Source organism: Lichenostomus cassidix, chromosome 17 (assembly GCF_008360975.1).
Source record: "Lichenostomus cassidix isolate B80296 chromosome 17, HeHo_3.0, whole genome shotgun sequence".
In the NCBI taxonomy this organism is placed as follows: domain Eukaryota; kingdom Metazoa; phylum Chordata; class Aves; order Passeriformes; family Meliphagidae; genus Lichenostomus; species Lichenostomus cassidix.
Window position 1 is genome coordinate 10,637,796 of NC_139497.1, and position 22,206 is coordinate 10,660,001.

Consider the following 22,206-nt stretch of genomic DNA (forward strand, 5'->3'; position numbering starts at 1 on the left):
TGCCCAGGACAAAGCCCAAGAGCTCCCAGGGCACTGAGATCCCACAGGGAGGAAGCCCAGTGCCCCTGCTGATTTTGGAGAGTGGTAGGTGGGAGAGCAGGGAGCAGAGGGGGGCACCACACAGCACCCCCGAGGCCAGTAGGCAGCTCCCACTCTGGTGTACAGGTGCCCACCTGCTGCTCACACACCTTGCAAGGGCACGTGATAATTTGCCTTTAAATGTTCCCGAGGTGCAGGCTAGCCTCATGGCCTGGATTCTCAACAAGCACCCAGCACCCCCAGCCCAGGATTCCTCCCTTGCTCGCAGCTTTCACACCCTCACACTGTGAACTGCACACACAGCCCAGTTCAGCCCCTGCACAATGAGCAGCCCACCACGATCCTGCTTTCCCCAGGCCCCATATCCAGCTGGAGGGGCCTGGGACATCCTGCTTTCCCAGTCTGTGACCAGAGCCCGTCTTCCTCTCACCCAGCTGTATTCCCCTTAGGTGATGCCTCAGTCATGACGAGCACCATCCCCACAGCCCTGTCCTGCCTGCAGAAATGAGGCCTCAGCAGAGCTGAGAGCTGGGGAAGGGCAAGGAGGGCTCAGGCTTCACCTCATGTCTCTGCACCTGCCTGACTGCAGATCCCCATAGCGTCCTCTCATATCCACAGCACTGATTCCATCCCCAGGCTGCCAGCCAAGCTGCACCATCCACAACGCAGGGAGAGGTGACACAGCCAGGAAGGTCGTGACAGTGCTGGCCCGCATCCCAGGCACTCCAGGTGTCCCTTTAATTACAGTCCTAGAAGGAAGAGGTGGTGCAGCTCCAGTCACCTAGCCACAACATTTACTGCCAGCTGGTCACACACAGCAGCTCCTCTGGGCAACTGAAGGGTATCAAACTTTATTATAGATCTCTTTAAAATAGGCTGGAAAGAACAAACCAAACTCATTGAGATACAGTGACGGAGTCATAATTTCTGATCAAGCCCCAACTCTCCCAAATTATTTATATAATGTATCTCACCCGTCCCCAAAACTGTTGTGATTAAATGATACCATTTCAGACCACCCTAAGTGCCCTAACATCAGGTGCTGATAACACCACAATGCACATTTTCTGGCAAATCAGAGGCAGGGCTTGGGTTTTTTCTTGGGATTTAGATCCTCAATCTCTGAAAAGGAGGAAGGAAAAACAAACATCAGGAAAATTGCTTCTTTAAGGTTGCCTTTTTACAACAGGTACAGATTCAGCAGATTTCCCCCCAAAAGCAAGTCTGAAACCCTATTGTTCAGCTTGGCAATATGCAGAGTGGTTGAGGAAAACCAGCTGGGCCAGATCAGTCTGAGCAAAGCCTGATTTCGAGGCTTTGTTGTCATTTTCCTTTGGGGCCGGTTTCCAGCGGTTTTCCAATGTCCTTTCCACGCAGTTTGAGGCCTGCAATAAGACAAAGAAGACCACCACCATCAGCATTTAATCATTCACCCAATACCTTTATTTCCACCAATTTCAGCCTTAAGGAAGAGAACATTCAGAAAGAGAGCAGGGGAACCAGAGTTCAGGAGAATCCTACTTTAGTTTCTAGGAGCACCAGGCCAACTTCAAACAAAAACCAACTGTATTCCTAGAAGGTGGGATCTGAACCAGCCCACGAGAGTAAAACCAATACTAAATCCTTCTACAAGTGCAATCAGGCTTCCATGGGTCTCAGCATCTCACAGGTTTTGGGGGCAAGCACACAGGGATGGTCCCCAGGGCACAGCCACACACATGAAGGTGCAGACAAAGATCAAGAGCTCCCAGTTTTGGTTCAGTCAGCAGGTCCAGGTTTTATCAGAACATGACTTAATAGCACCACACCCACGATAAACTCCAGCCAGCAACATTCCTCACAGGAAAAAATGTAAATACCCTTCCCCAAGCCACCCCTCTAAACACTGGCAGTATTTTTGAAGTTTTCCTTAACTCACCAATGGCTCTTTCAATCTTGCCCATGACCTGGTTATTGGGGATTGCTCGTCCTGATTCGTAGTCAGCAATAACTTGTGGTTTTTCATTGATTTTCTGAAAAGAGAGGATGAGTCTCAAACACAGCAATGCTCAGCAGCAGCCCCTCAGGATTCCCATGGGTAAGGAACGCTAGGACAGATCACAAAGTACTGCTCCCAGACTGACTCCATATCCACTGGAATCTCCCTGCAGTGTCCCAGCACTGGTGACATCCATCCTGAACAGACTTTGACCTTGCTCCTTTCCAGGAGCAGTAGGAACACTAGGGATTGCTGTTCCTCCAGACAGTACAGAGTTGCTAACATTGCTCAGCCCAGATGGTACAAATCCCTTGGGTTGGTGTGAGATGCTGGGAAGAAGGGGGGAGCAGCCTCCCACCAGCTCAAGAGCAACAGACAGGCTCTGCCTCCACCTTGGGCTCAAGGGCTGAGCCCTTGAAGGGGGGCTCACAAACCTCAAAACTTTTCCCAGACAAGTGAAGCTGCCGGGAGATCAGACACCAGAGATGCTGTGTTCCCCAAACTTCCAGCCCATGAGGGGACAGGAAAGCTGCCCAGCCTCACCTGGAGGTGCCCCACTCACCGTGGCCAGGTCCTTTTGCGTGAGGCCCTTGCTCTGCCGGCCCTGCTGGATCACTTTGCCCACCTCCAGGGAAACTCTGTCATGGTGCAACTCCTCTGTTTCACGGTCGAGTTTGGCCGTGTTCTTTGTAATGAAGTGTTGTTTATTCTGGCCTGCTGCCCCTGTCATTCAAAGCAAGAACAAAAAAACAACCAAGGACAAACCAAATAAGGCTCAGAGCCGTGCCAAAATGCATTAAAGGACTTTTTCCAAGCTCTCAGCTGCCCAGGATCCCAGGGAGCTGTCAGGATTTCAACATGCCAACATCAGCACTGATCTCACCCAGATCCAGTCCATCAGGGAACATTATCTTAGCCCTATTCATGGTGCTCTGCACACCGAGCCATGCAGAGCCCTTCCCCTTCCCTACTTCACACCTGAACTTCACTCCAGACAGGGTAGGTCTTGCTTTTCCTTGAGGATTTAATACTCACACTTCTCTGCAGACACACTTTTGTGCTGCAGCACAGAGGGGTCAATACTTGAACTTGAATCATGTCTGCTCAGGTATGAGGCAGCATGAGTAAATGGCTTTTCAGCACTTTTCTGACACCTTTTTTAAGTCTAACTGTACTTAGCTTTGCTGAAAGGCTGAGCTTCAAAAACACATTGCTTGTTTTCTCTCATTTTAGTTACAGAATTTAAGTCCTAGCTTGTATTCTTTCTCTCACATTAGTCTCTGACGTTCAGCATCTCAATAAAGCTGACTAAACCTCCTTCAAGGACCAACTCTTTATTTATTTGCAACCACCAGAATTTTCTCCCTACAGTGAGAGAACCTGGCAATTTACATTGGAGAGGAAACAAGGAATTTTTAAAGAGCAGCGCCATAGGAGGATAGGCAGCCATTCAAATTCTCAAGAGAAATGAGCTGCAAAAAACGGGGAGCTTAAATTTTGTGATCATGAAAGCTCTTCCAAGATCTCTGCAAAAACCACGCAGAGCTCTGTTCTGGTCAACCAGAAACTAATGGGCAACTCCAGGGACGTTATCCCGGTGGCTCCCGGGGCTGCGCGTTAGGCCCCAGTCCGGGACCGTTGGCTCAGCCGGGCGGTGCCGCCTCCTGCCCCCTCTCTTCATCCCAGGCAGCCGCCCCAAGCCGGACCGCACCCGCCCTCCCCGCGGTATACCCACACTTCTTGGAGGTCTCCACGTCCTCCCCGCGCCGCTGGGCCGCCAAGATCGCCTGGGGAGAGAGCGAAGGTGCGCAGTGAACGCGGAGCTACTCGGAGCGGCGGCCTCGACCACGCCAAGCCCAGGCCCGGCGCCTGGCCGGCCCCGCACCCGGCCTCCACCGCTCCCCCCGCTGACCTGCTTGGACTTGGCCTGGGCCGCGCTCGGGCCCTTCTTGCGCAGCACCGTGACCGTGTCCCAATCGCTCTCCGCCATCGCTCCGACCCCGCCCGGGCCGCGCCCGCTGCCGGGGCACCGCCCAGCACCCGCCTCCGGGAGCGCGGCGGCATCGCGCCCGCTGATAGGGCGAAGCGCACGCCCTTCAGGAAAGGCGGACTCTCATAGGCGGGGACCGGAGCGAGCGCAGCGGGCGGGGTCGAAGTTCCTGCATGGATGGTCGGCTGAACAGCACACAGGCGTGACGAAATTCCTTCTGATAGGTGCAGCATCCTGCCAATCAACCTTCTCGCCCTGCGATTGGCTGGTGAGCGCGCCATGCTGGGGGAAGACGGCACGTGTGTGTGCACACTAAGATTGGCTGTAGACACTGCCAGTCACCCGGCACCCAGCAGGGATTGGTTTGTTTTGCGGTGCTGTCAGACCCGTTGACCAATAGCCGTGCCCAGCTGAGCAGTGCCGAGTATGGGCAGTGAGGCTGTTGGCGGTGGGTGTTCAGTCCGGTCCGTTGGTACCGGGCGCTGCGGGGGGCGGTGCGCCGTGAGGTCCTCGTGTCTTGGGGATGGCGGGGCGGGGCAGCCTGGCAGAGCGTCCAGAGGATGGACACGGGCATGGGGAAGGTCCGGAGGGGCCAAGGGAGGAGCGGCTTAGGGCACTGGACTGGTTCAGCCCAGAGAAGGCGATACTTAGGACAGACCTCACCGGGGGCTCTATCTCCTCCCGAGGGGCAGCTCCAGTCTCTGCTCTCTGTGACAGGGACAGGACACAGAGAATGGCTGGAGCTGTGCTAGGAGAGGTTTAGGTTGGATATCACCCCCAGAGGGTGCTGGGCACTGCCCAGGCTCCCCAGTGAATGGGCACAGCCTGAGGCTGCCAGAGCTCCAGGAGTGTTTGGACAATGCTGCCAGGGATGCTCCCAGGGTGTCCTGTGCAGGGCCAAGAGTTGGACTCGATGATCCTGGTGGGTCATTTCCAGCTCAGGATATTCTGTGATTCGATGAAAATCCCTAAACTGCATCAGAATCACCCAGAAGGCTCCGTAGTAAAGGCATGAAAAGCTTCTCCTGCTCTCGTCATTTCTGAAGCGAGAGGGCACGGATTTAACACTCCCCAGGCGGGTTTTTGTGGGGTCTCCCCATGACAAAGCGCAGGAGGAGTGGCCGGATCCCGGTCACGGTGATGATCTGGGCATTGCTCAGAAATCAGGCACTGGAAGGGCGCGGAGGTTTGTCATTTGTCATTTACCATGCGTCACCGCAACAAGTCTGGCCCCAGCTCCCAGGGAACGGGAGAGAGCAGCTCTGGGAAGTGGAAGTGGGACATTAGCGGGGTGCAGGACTTGCTCCTCAGGGCCTGCGGTGGAGCCAGGGTGCAGCAACAGCAGGATTTGGAGCAGCCTCAGCCGTCCCACGGCTCTCATGAGCAACTCCAGGGGGTTCTGTCCCATCTCGTCTTCTTTGGGAGCAACCCCATGGTTCAGTCCCGTGGCGGGCGTTTCAAGCAAGCTTTTGGTGCGGGTTTCCTGTCCCTTTGGGAACAGCACGTCCTGTCCCGGCGCTGTTGCCAGGTCATGGGCAGTTCAGGAAGTGCAGACAGGATTTTCCTTCGCTGGGTGACATCACCAAGTTTTCCATGATGGTGTTCCCAGACCAGTGCGGCTGTGCTGGGAAAAGGGCTGCTGCAGTGCAGTGGGTGAAGCGGTGCGCATGCCAGGGGAGCTGTGCCCGTTCCAATTCCGGGTGCCGACACACGCAGGGATGTGCTATTCCCGGCTCCCTGGCTAGGAGCATCCCGCCCTGACGGTACCTGAGCAGCACCTGGCTCCGTGCGAAGGGCTCCGTGTCGCCGACCCCCCCCGCGGCCCTGCCGCGCCCGTCGCCTCAAGCCGCTCCGCTCCGGCTCCGTCCTCGCAGCCAGGCTCCCGGGAGAGTCACCTTGGCCGCTCTGTCACTTCTCTGTCACTGCTGTGTCACTGCGCCCGGCTCCGACCGGTGAGGATTTCCCCGGCACTGGGTGAATTCCCCGCAGTGAGAACGTGCTCATCCCCGCCCCGCCGATGCAGCTGGCGGTAAAGCCCCGGAGCTCCCGCGCCGGAGCCAGGCTTGGGGGCAGGCAGGCTGGGGACCCCGGGTGACAAATCCTGCTGCTGTGACCTTTTGCCGAGCAAGTTCCCCTGCGAAAAGCACCTCGGCGTGACCTCAATGCAGGCTGCGCCGCGCGCTTCCCCCACACAGCATTTTTCCTGCCATCGCCGTCCTGCCGTCTCCGTCCCGCCACCGCCCATCCTTCCCGACCGCTGGCCATACCTGTCCCCCGAGCCGGCGCCACGGGACGCGAGGTGGCCATGGCACTCTGTGCGCAGGTAGGAGAGGGCCCACTGGTACCCAAAATGGCCAAAAGTTACTTAAAACAATTCCTTAGGGTGCCAGGGCTCGCTCCGGGCCGTTTCCGAGGGACCAGGCTCTGCTCACCTTGGGGAGGTGGCTGCCCCCGCTGGGAAACCGGGTGGGTCAAGGTGGTCCCAGGCTGAGCACCACAGTCCCTCTGGGTCCCCCTCCAGCAGGTGCAAGGGATGCATGAAGGAGTCCCAGGGGATGTATTGGAGGTCTCTGGGATGGACCAGGGGACCCGGGAGGTCGCAGGAGGTGGATGAGACAGGCTCAGGGAATGGGTGAAGGAACCCAGGGGATAGATAAGGGGTCCTGGAGGAGTGTGAGGGGGTCCCGGGGGTCTGGATTGGTTCCCGGGGGGTGGCCTGAGGTAGGCATATGGTCAGGGACACTGGGGGATCAGGAAGGAGTGGTGCTGGGGGAGAAGTGACAGAAGATGGGGTAAGGGGGTGATTGAGGTGCCGAGGGAAGGTGGCTGAGGGGCTGGCAGTGAGGGTGGCAGGGGGCATAACTGGGTGTGACGGTAAGGTGTGGGGGCGGGTGACAGAGATTAATATGGGGGTGTTGGGGGTGAAGAGGTGGATGATGGTGGGGGGGGTTTGTTGGCGTGGGGGTATCAGGGGTGCAGTGATGGGTGATGGTGTGTTGGGGGCATTGGGGTGCAGGGGTGGGTGGTAGTGTGTCGGTGCGTCGGGAACCGGCCGTTGTCGGGGGGCGGGGTCACTGCGAGCTGTTCGCGGGGCGTGGCCTGGGCTCGCCACACGTGTCCGGGGGCGGGGCCTGGCGGCGCTTCCGGTGCTGGCGCGGAGCGAGGGCCGGTGAGTGTGGGGCCCTCAGGGAGCGGCGGGGCCGGGCCGGGCTGGGCCTCGCTCCGCCGGGAGCACGGCCCGGTAGAGAGCCCTCCTGGCCGCGGGCAGCCCGGGCCACACGGGGGCAGCGGGGCAGCCCCGGGTTCTTCTCCGGTTCTTGATGTCTCTGCTAGTGGGTGTTCCCCGGAGACAGGCTGAGGGTGTTCAGCCTGGACGAGAGGAGGCTCCAGGGAGACCTTAGGGCCCCTTCCAGTGCCTAAAGGGGCTCCAAAAGTGCTGGAGAGGGACTTTGGACAAGGACATGGAGTGACAGGACAAGGGGGAATGGCTTCCCACTGCCAGAAGGCAGGGTTAGATGGGATATTGGGAAGAAGTTGTTCCCTGTGAGGGTGGTGAGGCTCTGGCACAGGTTGCCCAGAGAAGCCGTGGCTGCCCCTGGATCCCTGGAAGTGTCCAAGGCCAGGTTGGACAGGGCTTGGAGCAACCTTGGTCTAATGGAAGGTGTCCCTGCCCAAGGCAGGGGGGTGGATTGAGATGAGCTACGAGGTCCTTCCAATCCAAACCAGTCTGGGACTCCATGGATGTACTCCCTTAGGTGTTTTAGCTGGCTGTGGGATGTAGTCACAGGGAGTGAAGGTGTGAGATGCATAAGCAGTCAAAACAAAAGCATTTTATTCTTTTCCTCCTTTTCAATTTTCTCATGCCTATGTCCTCATTTTCCATCCCTCTGGAGAGCCCTCTGTGCCTGCTTGGGCACCAACACTAAATCTGGGCTCCAGTGTGTGTCCAGCTTCCCCCCAGGAACCTGTGGGTTTTGCCTCCGGGCAAAATTTTGGTCCCTCCTGAGAGCTGGCAGGTGTGAGAGCAGGCATTCATGGGCTGTAGTGGCCAACAGGTTTTTGGTGAACTGAGGCGGTTTATTATATTTATTTCTTACCACCTTTAAGACAGTTTTTTACCTTGTTTGGAGTGAGATGCATTGATATCTCTAAACAGGCAACATTTCAGTCAGCTCGGACAGGGGGTTTTATTAGGTCTGTCTACTCTGTCTCTGTGTTCTGGATTTAGTTTTAAAATTCAAGTTTCCACCCATATTTCGGAGGTGAAGGCAGGCTTGTGGTGTGATTTATGTCAGCATGTTTGCTTGTATTGGGGGACCATCTAATAATCTGTGAGTAACACAGTTTATATGAAAAATCACCCCCATGCAATTATAATCAAATGGGGAAAATACTTTTATTTTCAGTCTCTGGAGATACAGACAGAGCTTTTAGTTCACATGGCAGCAGCAAACTCTTCTCCACCTGGTTCTTTGGATCTAAACCAGCCTGGATTTGCAAAGGAGATCCTGGGAACTAAACTGGAGGTCAAATACCTCTGCTCCGATTGCAAGAACATTCTGAGGCGGCCGTTCCAGGCACAGTGTGGCCATCGCTACTGCTCATACTGCCTGAAGAAAATAATCAGGTAACTGCTGTGCCTTCAGTGTGAAGACAAAATGCTTGAAAAGGCATTTTCAAGAACAAAGGAGAGAAAAGTCTCATTTTCAGGACCTCAGTAAGGGAGCTACGTTCAGTCACTGAACACAGGTTCAGCATCGCCCCTTCTCTAAGGGAATGTGTAATCTCTGACTTGCCTTTGTTGTTGCTTCAAAGTTCTCTTTTCCAGAATCCCCTGTATTGTTTTTGCCATTGAGGAGGCAGTCCAAGTCAATCACCCATCTCCTTCAGTCTTCATCAGAGCTACTGAATGCTCCTAAAAGTTATAATTTGGTTGTTGTGTCAAAATGAGAGAGATTTAAGCACAAGCTGGCTTCCATTGAAGTTTCCTTGTGTTCTGTCTCACTCCTTTGAGTGAGGAAGCTTAATAGAATGGTTAATTGGGAGAAGAAAAAACTTAGAAATAGGCATCAAAAATACACACAAGTAAAGGTTCAATGTGTTGTTTTAAAAACAAGAAAACACTTTCATTCCATAAAGTTACCAGAAATCTCTTTATTGTTATATCATAAATTAATTTCTTTTTCTTGTGTTTGATGATTATTTTTCTGTGTGATAGTGCTGGACCTCAAAAGTGTGCCAGCTGTATCCAGGAAGGAATATACGAAGAAGGAATTTCTATTTTGGAAACAAGCTCGGTAAGGAAAAACGCATTTAGAAAACCTAACAGATCACTGGTGCCAGTAATACCAGTTGCAGTTTTTGTTTAGAACACAAGCTCTGAGAACCCCTTATTCCTAGGAACCCTTTTCTTCAGTAGTGAGAAGGGTGATTACTGTGTTGGACTCCCTGGTGCTGAAATCCAGGTCACATGTGTGTAGTGGTGCCCTACTTAAAGCTGTCACAGCAATTTGATTGCTATTAACATACCTCTGAGGGTTGATGGGGCAACCTGTCTGGGAGGAGTCTTCAGAAAGAATTAGGAGTCCTGATCAAAACTTCAACCCCTCAGTAATATTTGTGGTTTGCTTGTTTTTTCCATTTCAGGCTTTCCCAGACAATGCGGCCCGGCGGGAGGTGGAGAGTCTGCCTGCTGTCTGCATCAACAGTGGCTGCACCTGGAAGGGAACCATCAAAGAGTACGAGGTACAGGCCAGAACTAGGCTTGACATGTCTGCATCCTTCTTTCCTCTGTGTTTGGGGAAGGCTCAGGGGGTTTTCTGTGCCCACTGACAGTGGGGGAGAGCTGTCAAATCCCTGGACTTCACTGTCAGCTGGAGAGATTCCCTGGTGAGGGTTTGTGTGCCCTGCTGAGGGCACAGGCTAGACTGAGATAGTTTCAGGTTTGCTTCAGCTCACAGGCATTTGCTTGTGACCATGTCCCTGCCATGGTGGGAACACCTGCTCTGTCTCCAGCTCTTTTCTGCTACACAAGACTGTCAAGAAACTGCTATGCCATGAAATGACTGTGAATTTCTCTGCATTATGTGGACCTAAAACTCATTCAGACTCCATCAGCTGATGGAGTGAAAGTGACCTGATCCCATTTCAGCTGTCTCCAGAGCTACCAGGGCAGTGGGACTGCATGTTGGGTACTGGCTGGTCACCCATCACCCCAGGCTGTTCTGGGTCGCAAGCCTGCTGGACAGGATGGTTTTACCACCTCTCCTCGAGGAGCTCACCAGCTTTTTAATCCAGCTTTTAAATCCAGCTTTTATGGTGGTTGGTCCATAGCATGTGAACGTATGTGATGCTTTGTTGCTACTGAAGAACAATTTTGTCACCCCTCTTGGAATTGCTGAACCACTACATGGGGGGTCTGAGATAAGAGGAATACATTTTATTTCCCTCTAACACTTTCTCCAGATAAAGATCATAGCCTCTGGTTCACAGAATTTTGATAATGACTGAGATGCATGTCAGGAACAGGTTTAACCTTGGTCTGTCCAGGCTAACATTGACATTCTTTCAGTGATGCCATTGCAAAGTGGAAGGAAGAAGCAACAGCTGTGCATCAGGCCTGAGCATTCTGCCCAAGCTGTTGAGCCTGTTAGCAGAGAGATGGTTCTAGAGCTCTGCTTCCTTGTTCTGCTGTCTGAGCCTTCTGCTGTGTGCTCAGAGTTCAATCCAAGATGAGGATGTCAGTGCTAAATGGTTCTGATGCTGTGAACCCCTACTTACAGATCTGTGAGAGACTTGTGGTGTGGATGTGGGACTCAAGAAATGTCAGGTAAAAAGCTTAACACTGCCACAGCATAGGGAGTTTGGGGGTTGCATGTCAGGGAACAGGGTACCCTGGCACTGAGGTTTCAGGTTCAGGCTGTGCTGCTGGTGTCTGCAGATTGTTTGCTCCATGCTTCAATTTCTGCTGGTGCCCAAAAGTCCGATATCTTCTGCAGTGATTATAGTGAGCTCATCTTCATTAGACTAAACCAAATTATATCTGTCAGCAACTTCCAGTGCTGATTGTGCTGTGGCTGATGAATTGGGCTGAACTTTTTCTCCTGGTTTTAAAAAAAAAAATTAACGTGTTCTTGCAGAGCTCAGCAAAAGTCTTTAGCTGCCAAAGGTCCTGCCTTTGCCTTCTGACAAGTGTTTGAGTGCTTGAGTTTGGCCAGAGCTCCCACTGGATGTTCAGAAGGACAGCGAGCTATCCTGGGATCAGACTGATTCCTTGCAGGGCTGCAGGAGCTTGTGATGCCCCAGAGCCTTACACACAGCTGATGAAGAGCTCCTGAATGGATGAGTCTGTGCCTTGTTTTTATTCTCCACCTGATCTTCCCAAGCTCTAGTTGGGCGTTTGCTGGGATGATAGATGCTTGATAGAGGTGTGGCCCTGGAATGAATGGGCTGTCGATCTGTGGCACACATCTTCCCTGCCCGGGGTTTGTGAGTCTCCACTCTCCCAGTTTTTTTGAGTCTCAGGGAGTCCTATGTGGTACAGGGGGTGTGGGGGTTTAGAGTAGTGCTGGCTGCTTCCCCTCAGGGGCTTAGTCGCCTCTCCTGCCTGCCCTGGGAGCATTCAGCCTAAGAGAGGAGCTTATTTTGTGCCCTCTCAGGAAAACCTGGTTCTTTCCTAGGAACTGGTGGGAGGAGGCAAGGTCTGGCTTGTGTTATCTCCTCCCAGCTGTCTCCCCAAGAGCTGTGACATTTAATCAGGACTGGCTGTCCCTAAGCTGTCAGAACCATACGTGTGGCTGAGGAGGGTTGGGAAAGGAGGTGTTGAACGGCTGTGTTAGTCCAGAGCCTCTTGGTGCCTTGGGCTAATGTTAAACCTAGCCTTCAGGGCCACAGCACAGAGCTGCCTGGTGCAGAAGAGTTGCATTCGTAGCTGCACTGTGGGTAACGTCCTGCAGCAGCTCAGCACTCCCACTTTGGAAAGTCCCTCAAAGCTATTTCCGACAGGACATGGAAAGTCCCTCAGAGTGAATTCATTGTTTGCTAATTTAAAAATCATGTGTTGTACTGAGAGAGGTTGTTCTTCCCTTGCAAATCAAGAGACACTGTCACTTCTGGTTTGCTAATCTTATCAGGATGCACACAGGGGAAAAATGTTCTGCAGCTGGAAAGCTTAAGCCTCAAAAAATGAGTAAAACTGACTTCAGTTTTGCTTTCTGTTCAGGCAGACTAAAGTTTGGCTCTCGAAGGGATACATGAAACAGAATGTCCAAGCAGTCTGCTTGGACATGACTTGCACTTCTGCTTCAAGCTGTGTTGACCACATGACATATATAAGTCTGGGTTTATGAGTGCATTTTTCAGAGTTTGTAAATATTTAGTGGCATTTGGATAAAAGAGTTTGTGGTGGGGCTGAAGGGCTTTTCCTTTTATTAGTGACCTTGTCTCCTGTATAGGTCTCCTGATGAGTCTGTCTTCACGTACATATGGAAAAGCAGGCTGTGGGCATGAGCCTTTAGATTCAGGACCAAAGTCTGAGGAGGGCTACAAGAACTAAGCCTGGCGCATTAAAGCAAAAGGAAAGACCCGAAAGACTTGCCCAGTGGTATCCAGTCAGGAGGCATCCTCAGCTCTGGTGTGTTTTTCCTCCTGTGTTGCAGTACCTCCACCTGCCCACATCCCTCTTCTGTTTATAAACATATTGTTGTCAGTTCTCATACACCTTTCATTTATGCTTTTCATCCCACCAGTTCTCTTCCTGTGCCCTCCCCCCAGGACTGGGATGGGAGGAGCAGGCTCTGGAGGGGTACACACGTGGTCATTTGGCATTCCCCTTGGTTACCCTAGACAGAGGATTTAATGGAGCCCTCTTCAGCTGAGAAGAAACAGAATTAACTGAGACATAAGGAAATGAAATTGTTCAATTTTAGGAAGGAGAACTAAGTTTTAAGCTTAAACTTGACATCAGTATTTAAACTAAGTTTTGTGGGCCTCAGATGAGCTCAGCTCCTGAGGCTGAGTGACAGCCAGGTGTGGGGATAAGCTGGCCTAATACATGCTGGAATGTGTTTTCCTTGAGTTTGTTGTTGTCACCCTGGTTTTAGAGAGTTCTTTGTTAGTGAAACCTGGTAGGATGCAAAAAGTGCAAAACACAGAACCTAAGTGGTTTTACTCAAAAGCTTGTGGTGTCAGAAAGGATGTCTGCAGCTCCTTCTGGGCTATGTGGCTTCCTGGGACCACGAGAACACTGGGCATTCCTTTCTGCCCAGTGCTCACACTTAGAAGATGGAGAACCCCTACCACACCTCATGTAGGGAAAACTCCCACTTCAAACGTGCTGCTGGGGGCCCAGAGCCAGCGGTTCCTCTTGCTTCATCATACACTCTCATGCATGTGTCATGCCCCTCCTTCCCAGTTGCACCCCGGGAATGCCCCAACAGGTTTTGGTGGTGATTTTGAGCTGGGGCTGAAACTTCATCTTCAGTCTTTCGGACATTGCTTAGAGCAGAACTGCTGGTCTTTGGAGCTCATTCACCTGTCTCCTGCTTCTATAAAGTTGTACCTCTGAGTGCCGTATCAGTGATGTCTGCATGGGGTACAACATTCGAGGTGCTGTGGCAGTAACACTTGGTGCTGCTGTATAAGGGTGACCAGCCTTCTCTTTAAAACCCAGTACAGCATTTATTGTCTTTTTCTGAAGGTTTTGGCTATGAGTTCTGGTCTGGTGGTAAAGTGCAATTTGCAGATAGCTCCAGCCTGACCAGCAGGACCAGACCATTTTCTGGTGGGAGAATCCCTGACTTGCACATGCAGGTAACCAAAGGACCTGCTGCTTTTGGAGAAGGGATCAGATACACCTTTACTTTCCACAGCTGGAGCTGAAGCCCACAGATGCAGACCAGCCACCCTTACACAGCCTTACCAGCCCTTACCAGCCTTACCCACCCTTACCAGCCACAGTAGTTTGTGTAGCTGGCTGCCCAGACATGAGGCGGTTTTCTGTCTGAGCCCATGGTGGGAGGTAAAGCCGTGGGGAGTGCCAGAGAGCATGTGTGGGAGGGGGTTGGAAAGCCCCAGCTGCCAAGGGTCTGCTTTTCACTTCTGAAACCAGCTCAGCCTTCTTTTGGTGGCCCAAAAATTAATAGTTTTGGCCTCTGCCCCTTGGAGAATGAAAAGCTGCAAGTCACGAGGTTTGAAGTGGAGGTGAAAGCCAAGTGTAGCTTCTACACTGTGAGGAGACCCCCCACCGTGAACATAGCTTGTGGGATTGGGCAAGACTTCATACCCAGGGAGATGTTCCTTGGGCTCCACATGTCTGACAGGAGCCAGAGCCACAATCACACAGTCACCCTTGGGCACTTTCAATCCTTAGGACAGCAGAGAGAAACTTGGTTTGAAATTAAACTACTCACTACAGGCATGTGAAAGACACATTTCCCAGTTGAAATATTTGTCTTGTTTCCCCTTGTCTGGGTGCCAGTGGTGTCCTCAGCCTCATGCTGTAACAACCCTTCTGTTCACAGCCTGCACCTCTGGGCTACCTACAAGGCAGAGCAGCTGCCCTTGCTCCTGCCCACCATCTGCAGCTCCCAGAGCTTGGCCAGTGTCAGCACCACCCTTCCTGGTGTGGAGGTCAGGCAAACCCCACCAGGAGGTCAGGCAAACCCCTGGAAGCTTCATTCTGGGGCTGTCTCTTGTGATCTGAGCAATTAAGGTGACGCTTTGAGTGCTGGTGAAAGTGCTTCTAGAATGGAGGGAGATCTCTCCAGGGGTGTTGTCCTGGGAGCTGGTCAGCATGGACAGTGCTGTCACAGAATCACAGCGTGGATAAGGTCGGAAGCGACCACAGCATCTCATCAGGGCCAACCTCCCTGCTCCAGCAGGGTCATCCCAGAGCACATGACACAGGATTGCATCCAGATGGTTCCAGAATATATGCAGTGAAGCAGACTCCACAGCCTCTCTGGGCAGCTTGTCCCAGTGCTCAGCCACCTGCACAGCACAGAAGTTCTCCCTTAGAGCACGGCCACCAACCCTCCAGCACCTCGCAGCTAACACAGCTACTGTCAAAGGGGAATTCAGACCCTGGCTACTGCTGTTACATGTGCTGGTGCCTGGCATTGTTAGCATGGTGCCATGATGGATGTCTCCTCCTTGCCTGGCAGGTGGTCACTCCAGCAGTGACCTCGTTGGGTGTGAACAGTACATCTTGGGCATTTTCACATGTGACTGCTAATTGTAGTCCTGAAGACCTGTGGAGTTACCTCTAATCAGATGTTCTCAGTTGGTGTAGTCCAACACTGTAATGTAATTTTTAATTTCCTTGGCAAGAAGATTTAGGTTTTGCAGTGCAGCTGGCCACATCTGATGTGGGGGCCACTGGAGTCTAGCTTCAGCTCACCGTGGGAGCAAGCCAGGCTCCCAGGCTGATCTAAAATGCTCTGGAGGTCCCAGCCCCACTCCATTTCGAAATAGAATCTTCCTAGGAAAATCATTCCTCTGGGATGATGGAGGGATTTGGAAAAAGCATCCTGGAGTGTGCCACCGCTTCATGCTTGTTCATAGTTGAAAGCAACCAGGGGTGGCAGAGTCTGTTTTAGGAAATGGCAGAAAACCTGCTGCTGCTTCTTCAAATGCATTTTGTACACTCCTCTGCCATAGAAATTGCTCTTGCCTTCACACTTGTCTTCAGTGCCTGAAGCACTGCCTTGATGTCCTTCTGCCAACAATCCCCAAATCAAACCTCTGTCTGATCAGCTGTAACAGCTGATGAGCAAAACTTCAACTCTGAAAACAAGAGTTCCTGCACTGAGTCTGAACAGAGGCATGAGCCAGGTCCATGGGAACCCCAATGTGGCTTATGCCACCTTCTGTCCTTACTTGGGTGGTCACCAGGGCACTGAGCAGAAGTGAGGGTGTGTTGGGTTCCCATGCCCTCACTGCCTGCTGAGCTGGAGCAAACAGAACCTACTGATGTAAACTTTGTCTTTGGTTTTGACATTTTCTTTGAGGTTTGATGATTTGTGGTGCCAGGTGAACTTGCTTGGATCTGTCACCAGCATGTCCCATCAAGGGAGAAGTTTGTGTCTGGCACCAGCTTGTGTGATGGTCTCAGAAAGCTCTCATTTCCATTTGGCACTGGGAAGTACAGACTGGGTTCCTGCTTTCTAGCCTTGTGTTGCTGGGCTCCATGCAGTAGCACAAGGACTGAGCATGTGGTCACCCTGTGCCTGGTAGCCCAACTCACCTGTGTGGGGAAAGGTTTGGGCAAGCCTGGCATAGAACCAGCTCAGGACTTCCCTGTCAGGAGGAGCTGCAGCACAGAAAGGCATGTGGACTTCAGCGGAGTAGGACATTCCAAAGTATCTGCCTCATGTGGCACATTCCCATCTTGGAGGCTCCAGAGCCCCTGGAGAACTGACAGATGTGAACAAAGCAACTCATGGTTCTTAGCACAAAGGGTTCAGGTTCTCTCAAAACCCTGTCTTTTACACTAGAGACCCATTTTCAGTGTTTTCTCTACAATTCCATGGGCCCACCATTTCCCTTGTAGCCAAAGGAACCGAGTGTTGCAAATGGCAGTGGCCACCCAAGCCCTGACATCCACTGGTGTGCCCTGTGCCGTGGCAGCTGGCTTTTTTGTCTGCCATCCTGGTAGTTTTGCTTCCTTTTTGTTGCTCTCTTCCAGCTACCGAGCCCTTTAGCTGTCTGCTTATGGTTACTGTTGCTGTGCTCAGAGGAGACTAATGACTTTCCAAGACCAGGGCATTTTGCAGGAGAGCTGCAGCATGCAGCTCACTCCAAGCCTGTCCTGCTGTCCCTTGTCCCTCTGCCAGCCCTGCCCTTCGCTGTGACCTTCCCACAGGCTCTGGCAGAGGTATCTCACAGCAGCTGCTTCAACAGTGGTATTTCCCAGGTGCCTGCCTTGTCCTTTTGCCGGAGGGGGAACCCTGTGTCGTGCTGATAGATTCCTAATAGGGTTACAAGAGCTCCATAAGACTGGACCTATGTGGATGTGGCAGGTTATGAGCTGGGCAACCAGGCAGCAGGGACACCTCCTGCTCTGCCACCAGGGTATGGAAATAATGATTTCCAATAGGAGCCTCTTCCAGAGTTGAAGCTGAATTTAGTGACGCCCCGAGAGGTGAAATGGTGATCAGATTAAACTGTCGTTTTCCCTATTGTCTGAGACAGAAGCAGGGGAGCAGCTCATCCTGGCATTGTCATAGAACCACAGAATATCCCGAGCTGGAAGTAACCCGCAAGGACCATGCAGTCCAGCTCCTGGTCCTGCACAAACACCCCAACAATCCCACTCCGTGCCTGAGAGCATTGTCCAAACACTCTTGGAGCTCTGTCAGCCTTGCAGCTGTAACCATTCCCTGGGGAGCCTGTTCAGTGCCCCACCACCCTCTGGGGAAGAGCCTTTTCCTGATATCCAGCATAAAACTCCTTGACACAGCTCCAGCCATTCCTTCAAGTCTTATTGCTGGTCACACAGAGCAGAGACTGGAGCTGCCCCTTGTGAAGAAGCTTCAGAGCACAGTGAAGTCTGCCCTCACCCTCCTTAGGAACAATCACTGTGTGCTCCTGGGATCTGTTGCCCTTATTAAAACCCACTTTTCCCTCTGTATGCCTGCTTTTCCCTGCACAGCTGCAGTGCAGAATGCTGCCCTTTCTGTCCCAGACGGAGCTGCCTCATCCCACTGTGTCTGGAGAGAAACTTCGACTGCAAATACTGCAAATTTGAAAACATACAGCTTTTCTGCTTTCATGATACTGAGGTGGGAGATTCCCAGTAGGCACAGGCAGCTCCATTTGCCAGTGGGTCTGCAGGCAGAGGGGAGAGCTCAGCACCTTTGAGCAGCTTGGAGAAGAGAAGGCGCCAGGGAGACCATGCTGCAGCTTGTAAGTTCTTAAACGGGGCTTGTAAAACGGGGCTTGCAGAGACTTTTTAAATAGTGATAGGAAAAGGGGGAATAGTTTTAAACTAAAAGAGGAGAGATTTAGATTAGATGTTAAGAGGGAGTTCTTCCCTGTGAGGGTGGTGAGGCCCTGGCACAGGTTGCCCAGAGAAGATATGGCTGCCTCATCCCTGGAAGTATCCAAGGCCAGGTTGGATGGGGCTTGGAGCAACCTGGTCTAGTGGAAGGTGTCCTTGCCCCTGGCAGGGCGTGGAACAAGATGAACTTTAAGGTCACTTGCAACGCAAACCAGTCTGGGATTCTGTGATGGGGTATTTGCACCCATTGGAGTACGTGGAGGTGCTGAGGGACTGAGCAGCTGCATGGGTTCCTCTCAGTTGCTCTGGTCCTTCCATGGGAAGTGGTGTCTGATTTTCTAACCTTTCAGGTGGGCTCCCAGAGAATGGCCTGTCTGGTAGATAGGTTGGTGACGGGCAGGCTGCATCAGCGGTTTTGGTTGTAATGGAATGGGAAGAACCAGGTGTTGCTGAAGGCTGTTAACTGCCCCAGTTGATTTTCCTGCGCTTGCTGTTGGATGCTGCAGGCTAGCTTGTGCCTCACTGGGTGAGCTGTTGTCTTCCAGCTCCACTTTAATTCTTCCATGGCTGTCTCCTCCCTGTCCATCTTGATTTCCAGTCTGCTTGCCTCTGGGAGAGTGCCTGCTCTTGCCTAGCCCCACTCACAGCCCTGGTTTTCTAGAGCTCCCAAAAACTTTCCAAGCAAATGCCTGGATGTTAGTGGTGCTTACCCCTGTAGCAGAAGCTACAGCTGTGGGTTTGGGAAAGGTATAAACAGGACGATTGCCCCATTGCTGGGGGAGTGGAGTATGGCAGATCAGGCTCGAGTGCCAACCCCTGCTTTTGGCTCTGGGGTGGGGTGAATTTCTTCCAGCAGCGATATCATCCGTCTCTGTTCTGACACCTGTGTGGGGCGGGAGAAACAGGGGATTCCAGAAGAGCCTGAAACTGTTTATACAGAAAAGTTTGGATCTGTGCTGGCTGAAGCTTCTGGGTGTCTTTAACCATTTACATACAGAAGAGTTGCACTTTGAGCTCAGTGGGGCTGGTTTCTTTCTCATGCTGCAGGCAGGGCTGTCCGCTCTTGGGCATTACATCGTGGTGTGGAGGGGAGCTGGGATGGAGTATAAATGCTGGGAGGTGGGGAGTGTGGAGGGGGTGGTAGTTTCACACCCAGCATGTTGGCATGGGAAACTCTTAAGTTTAAAATACTCCCTTATAAAATAGTTGCCTCTGCAGTGAAGTTTTCCTTCCTTCAGCCAAATCGTCTGTTCTGCTAATGCTTTGTGAGTCGTGGGGGAGATGTTATCGGGTGTTTCTAGAACATGAGAGCAGTAGTTGGGTAGAAGAAAGGGCTCAGCCCCTCTGAGCGAGTGGGATGAAGGCAGGGATTTGGCCTCCTCCTCCTCTGCAGGCAGCAGTGTCTGTGCGGGCAGCAGTGCCCACCTGTTGGAGACTGAATAACACCACCAAACCCTGTTGGCTGGCCAGTCATCTCTCCAGGGACACACAGTGAAGCTCTGAGCTTGAGTTCCTCACTTAAAGCATGAAAAGGAGAAAGCAGCCTGTGGCTAGCACAGGTCTTTCTCGTGAGAACATTCCGTTGTGTTTTATAAACAAAGATAAAGTTTGGATGTTTTTTAAACAGTGTCTCGTTTAATCAGGCCTAGGGGGATGTTTCTGGCTGACCAATCTGGGCGACCTCTGAAAAGTCTATATATATTGAAATCAAAATAATAAATTCTCTCTTTCTTGCCACACTGAGAACTCGGGTCTTTTCTCTGCTAGCAGCTCAACAGCGACATCAGCCAAGAAGCCAAAGTGGAGCCACTGCTGGTTTCACTTTCCACGTCCTGATGTGTGTCAGGGTGAGGTTTGTGTGTGTTCCCCCCAAGGCAATACTGTCTGTCAACAGAGACTAAGTTTTCAAACATCTGGTTTCAGATGGCTGCATTAGAAATGCTCCTGGTTGGATTTTTTTTCTGTCCCTACCATGGCAGGAGACTTCAGTGCACTTATCCTTTAATTTAAATTTTGATCTGCATAGTTATGGTGTTTACAATGCCTTATTTCAACTGATGGGTGTGTAAAGAGAAGGTTTAGGCAGTGTGGAAATGACACAGAAGCAGAGGCATGTCCTAGCATTCCCAATTTAGCCAGCACTGTTGCCCAAGAGTCTACCAAGGGGAGAGGATCAGGTTGCCCTGGTTGTTTGCTCAGCCTCTCTGGTCATCACACAACCCTTACTCTGGCTGCAGGGGCAGGTGTTAGTATGCAGGGACTGGTAAATGAAACAGTTTAAAAATATTTTTCTTTCTGGTTGAAAAATAGTATTCTAATTCAAATGTGAAGATACAATTAGAGAGCTCAGCCTGGTGTGTGATGAGCCAGCACTGGGCCCATGCCTCAGCTGACTGATAACCATTACAGTGGAAAAATTATCTAAATTATCCTGCTGAGGTAGTGGCTTGCTCCACTCAGCCTGCCCCAATGTGTCTTCTCCTGGCAGAGCCATAAATGGAGCTTCCCGTTGATTATCTTGGTCATCAAAGCAATAATTTGATTTTTTTAAAAATCATTGTAGCAGCTTTTAAAATAGAGATTGAGGCTACATGGGCACCCAAAATTGGGGTAGCCTGGAGGTCTCAGGATGAGTCAGTAGCTCAGAGGGATCAGCATAACCAAGGTCTGAGTGTAGGCTGGTAAATCCAGTGCTTGGCTGTAATAAGGTATAAACCCACCCCCAATGGGTGGGTTTACCCAAATGGTTGGTTACCCCAAATTTATACCCATTTGATAGAAATCCCAAATGAATGGGATTGTGCTCATCACAGAACCTCTGCAGGGCTTTTATTTAGAGGACATATATCTCCTGTACGTTCCTTCACAGGCTCATGATGAAGTCTGCCCTGAATTCCCGCTGACTTGCGAAGGCTGTGGGAAGAAGATTCCTAGGGAAAAGGTATCCATCCGACCCTGTGTCATGGGGTATTTGGTGTCCTGATGGGCTGAGCTTGGCATTCTGGGAGCAGGGAGGAACAGAGTCCATTAGGAAATGAAGTGGGGGAAACAGCTGAGTGGCAGCTGTTGCTGTGGATGTGTTTTCCATAAAGATGGGTCTGAGGGAGTGTGGCTCACGGACACTTGCAGGTCAGTGTTGGTGCTGCCAGGGCCACCTCCCTTGGACCCATGTCTGGGGGCAGAGCCTCTGTGGGAAAAGCACACTCATGGGTTTATATTCTGTGTATAGCAGCTACATCAACCACTGCTGCAGTTTTGGAAAGAGAGCCCATCTCCAGCTATATTAATTGATTTCTAATTAATCATCTAATAGAATCTATGCTTACAGCATTTCCAGGCTGCTGGCTCCTGGGATGAGGCTGAAAAGAATGAAAAATTCAAGTTTTAGGAAACATTTTCAAAAAGCACATTGATCTGAAACCATCTTGCCTGCTACAGGCAAATATTTTTAGTAGCAATGTTGGAAAAAGCTCTTTAGCAGGGCAGGGGAACAGAGGCAGCAAAAAGAGGAGCAAAAGAGTTCTTCTAAATGAGAAGCGTAAGGAGGGTCTTAGGCTGGGGGTGCAGCCCACCTTATCTGCAGGTTGGGGTTTTGGGGTGCAGCCCCACCTTATCTGCAGGTTGGGGTTTTGGGGTGCTTATCTGCAGGCTGCAGCTGAAACCCTCCAGGGAGCCAGCTCATGAGATCCCCAAGAGTCATCTACCATGTGTTTAAATATTAACTCGTGTTTATCTCTCCAAACTCTTGTTGGTTATTTGCTGCCATGTTAACTCTGAATAACCTGACTCATTACACAAGCCAGATGGATCTAGAAGCTTTAAAAAAAGTGGTTTAAAACCAGTTTTAATTGACGTCTGTTGTATCAGATGTAGGAGTTAAGTGGGGAATATGGTGGTTCAGAAATGAGCTCTGGTATCTGATGGTAAGGGTGTACTAAACCCAAGCTGAAGCTGTGCCAGTGCTTGTTGGATTGATCATGCACTGTGTGGGAACCTGTACAAGTCATCGCAGTGCTGAGGGGTTAGTGGCACTTCTCTGCAGAAATGTAATGCTGGGATGGATGTAAAAATACCAACCTGTGCCATGTCCTGACCAGGGTTGTGTGAAGTGCCCAAAATGAAAAATGTCCCTGTTTCATGGGGTTGTTGCCTATGCCTCCCATTCCTCAGGGAAGCTCATTGTTCTGCATCCACAGCTTG

At 51.6% G+C, this 22,206-nt stretch overlaps 2 protein-coding genes across 8 annotated transcripts in view; one reads left to right on the forward strand and one right to left on the reverse strand.

Moving 5' to 3' along the window:
- Window positions 1–874: 874 nt before the first annotated feature.
- Window positions 875–4,089, reverse strand: EDF1 (endothelial differentiation related factor 1). Its single transcript, XM_085076558.1, has 5 exons — window positions 3,930–4,089; window positions 3,753–3,804; window positions 2,580–2,740; window positions 1,958–2,051; window positions 875–1,424 (listed from the first exon to the last, which is right to left on the reverse strand). Exons 1-5 carry the CDS (start codon window positions 4,005–4,007, stop codon window positions 1,363–1,365), a joined length of 447 nt encoding a protein of 148 aa, XP_084932684.1. The 5' UTR covers window positions 4,008–4,089; the 3' UTR covers window positions 875–1,362.
- A 276-nt stretch (window positions 4,090–4,365) lies between these two features.
- TRAF2 (TNF receptor associated factor 2) overlaps window positions 4,366–22,206 on the forward strand; it is a 28,567-nt gene continuing 10,726 nt past the window's right edge. The window contains exons 1-5 of one of the 7 annotated variants that reach the window (XM_085076557.1): window positions 4,366–4,455; window positions 8,414–8,634; window positions 9,226–9,304; window positions 9,654–9,752; window positions 20,876–20,947. In XM_085076557.1, coding sequence (XP_084932683.1) covers window positions 8,447–8,634; window positions 9,226–9,304; window positions 9,654–9,752; window positions 20,876–20,947 — 438 coding nt within the window. In that variant the 5' untranslated portion in view covers window positions 4,366–4,455; window positions 8,414–8,446. The other 6 variants (XM_085076552.1, XM_085076553.1, XM_085076556.1 and 3 more) reach the window with 6 other exon arrangements.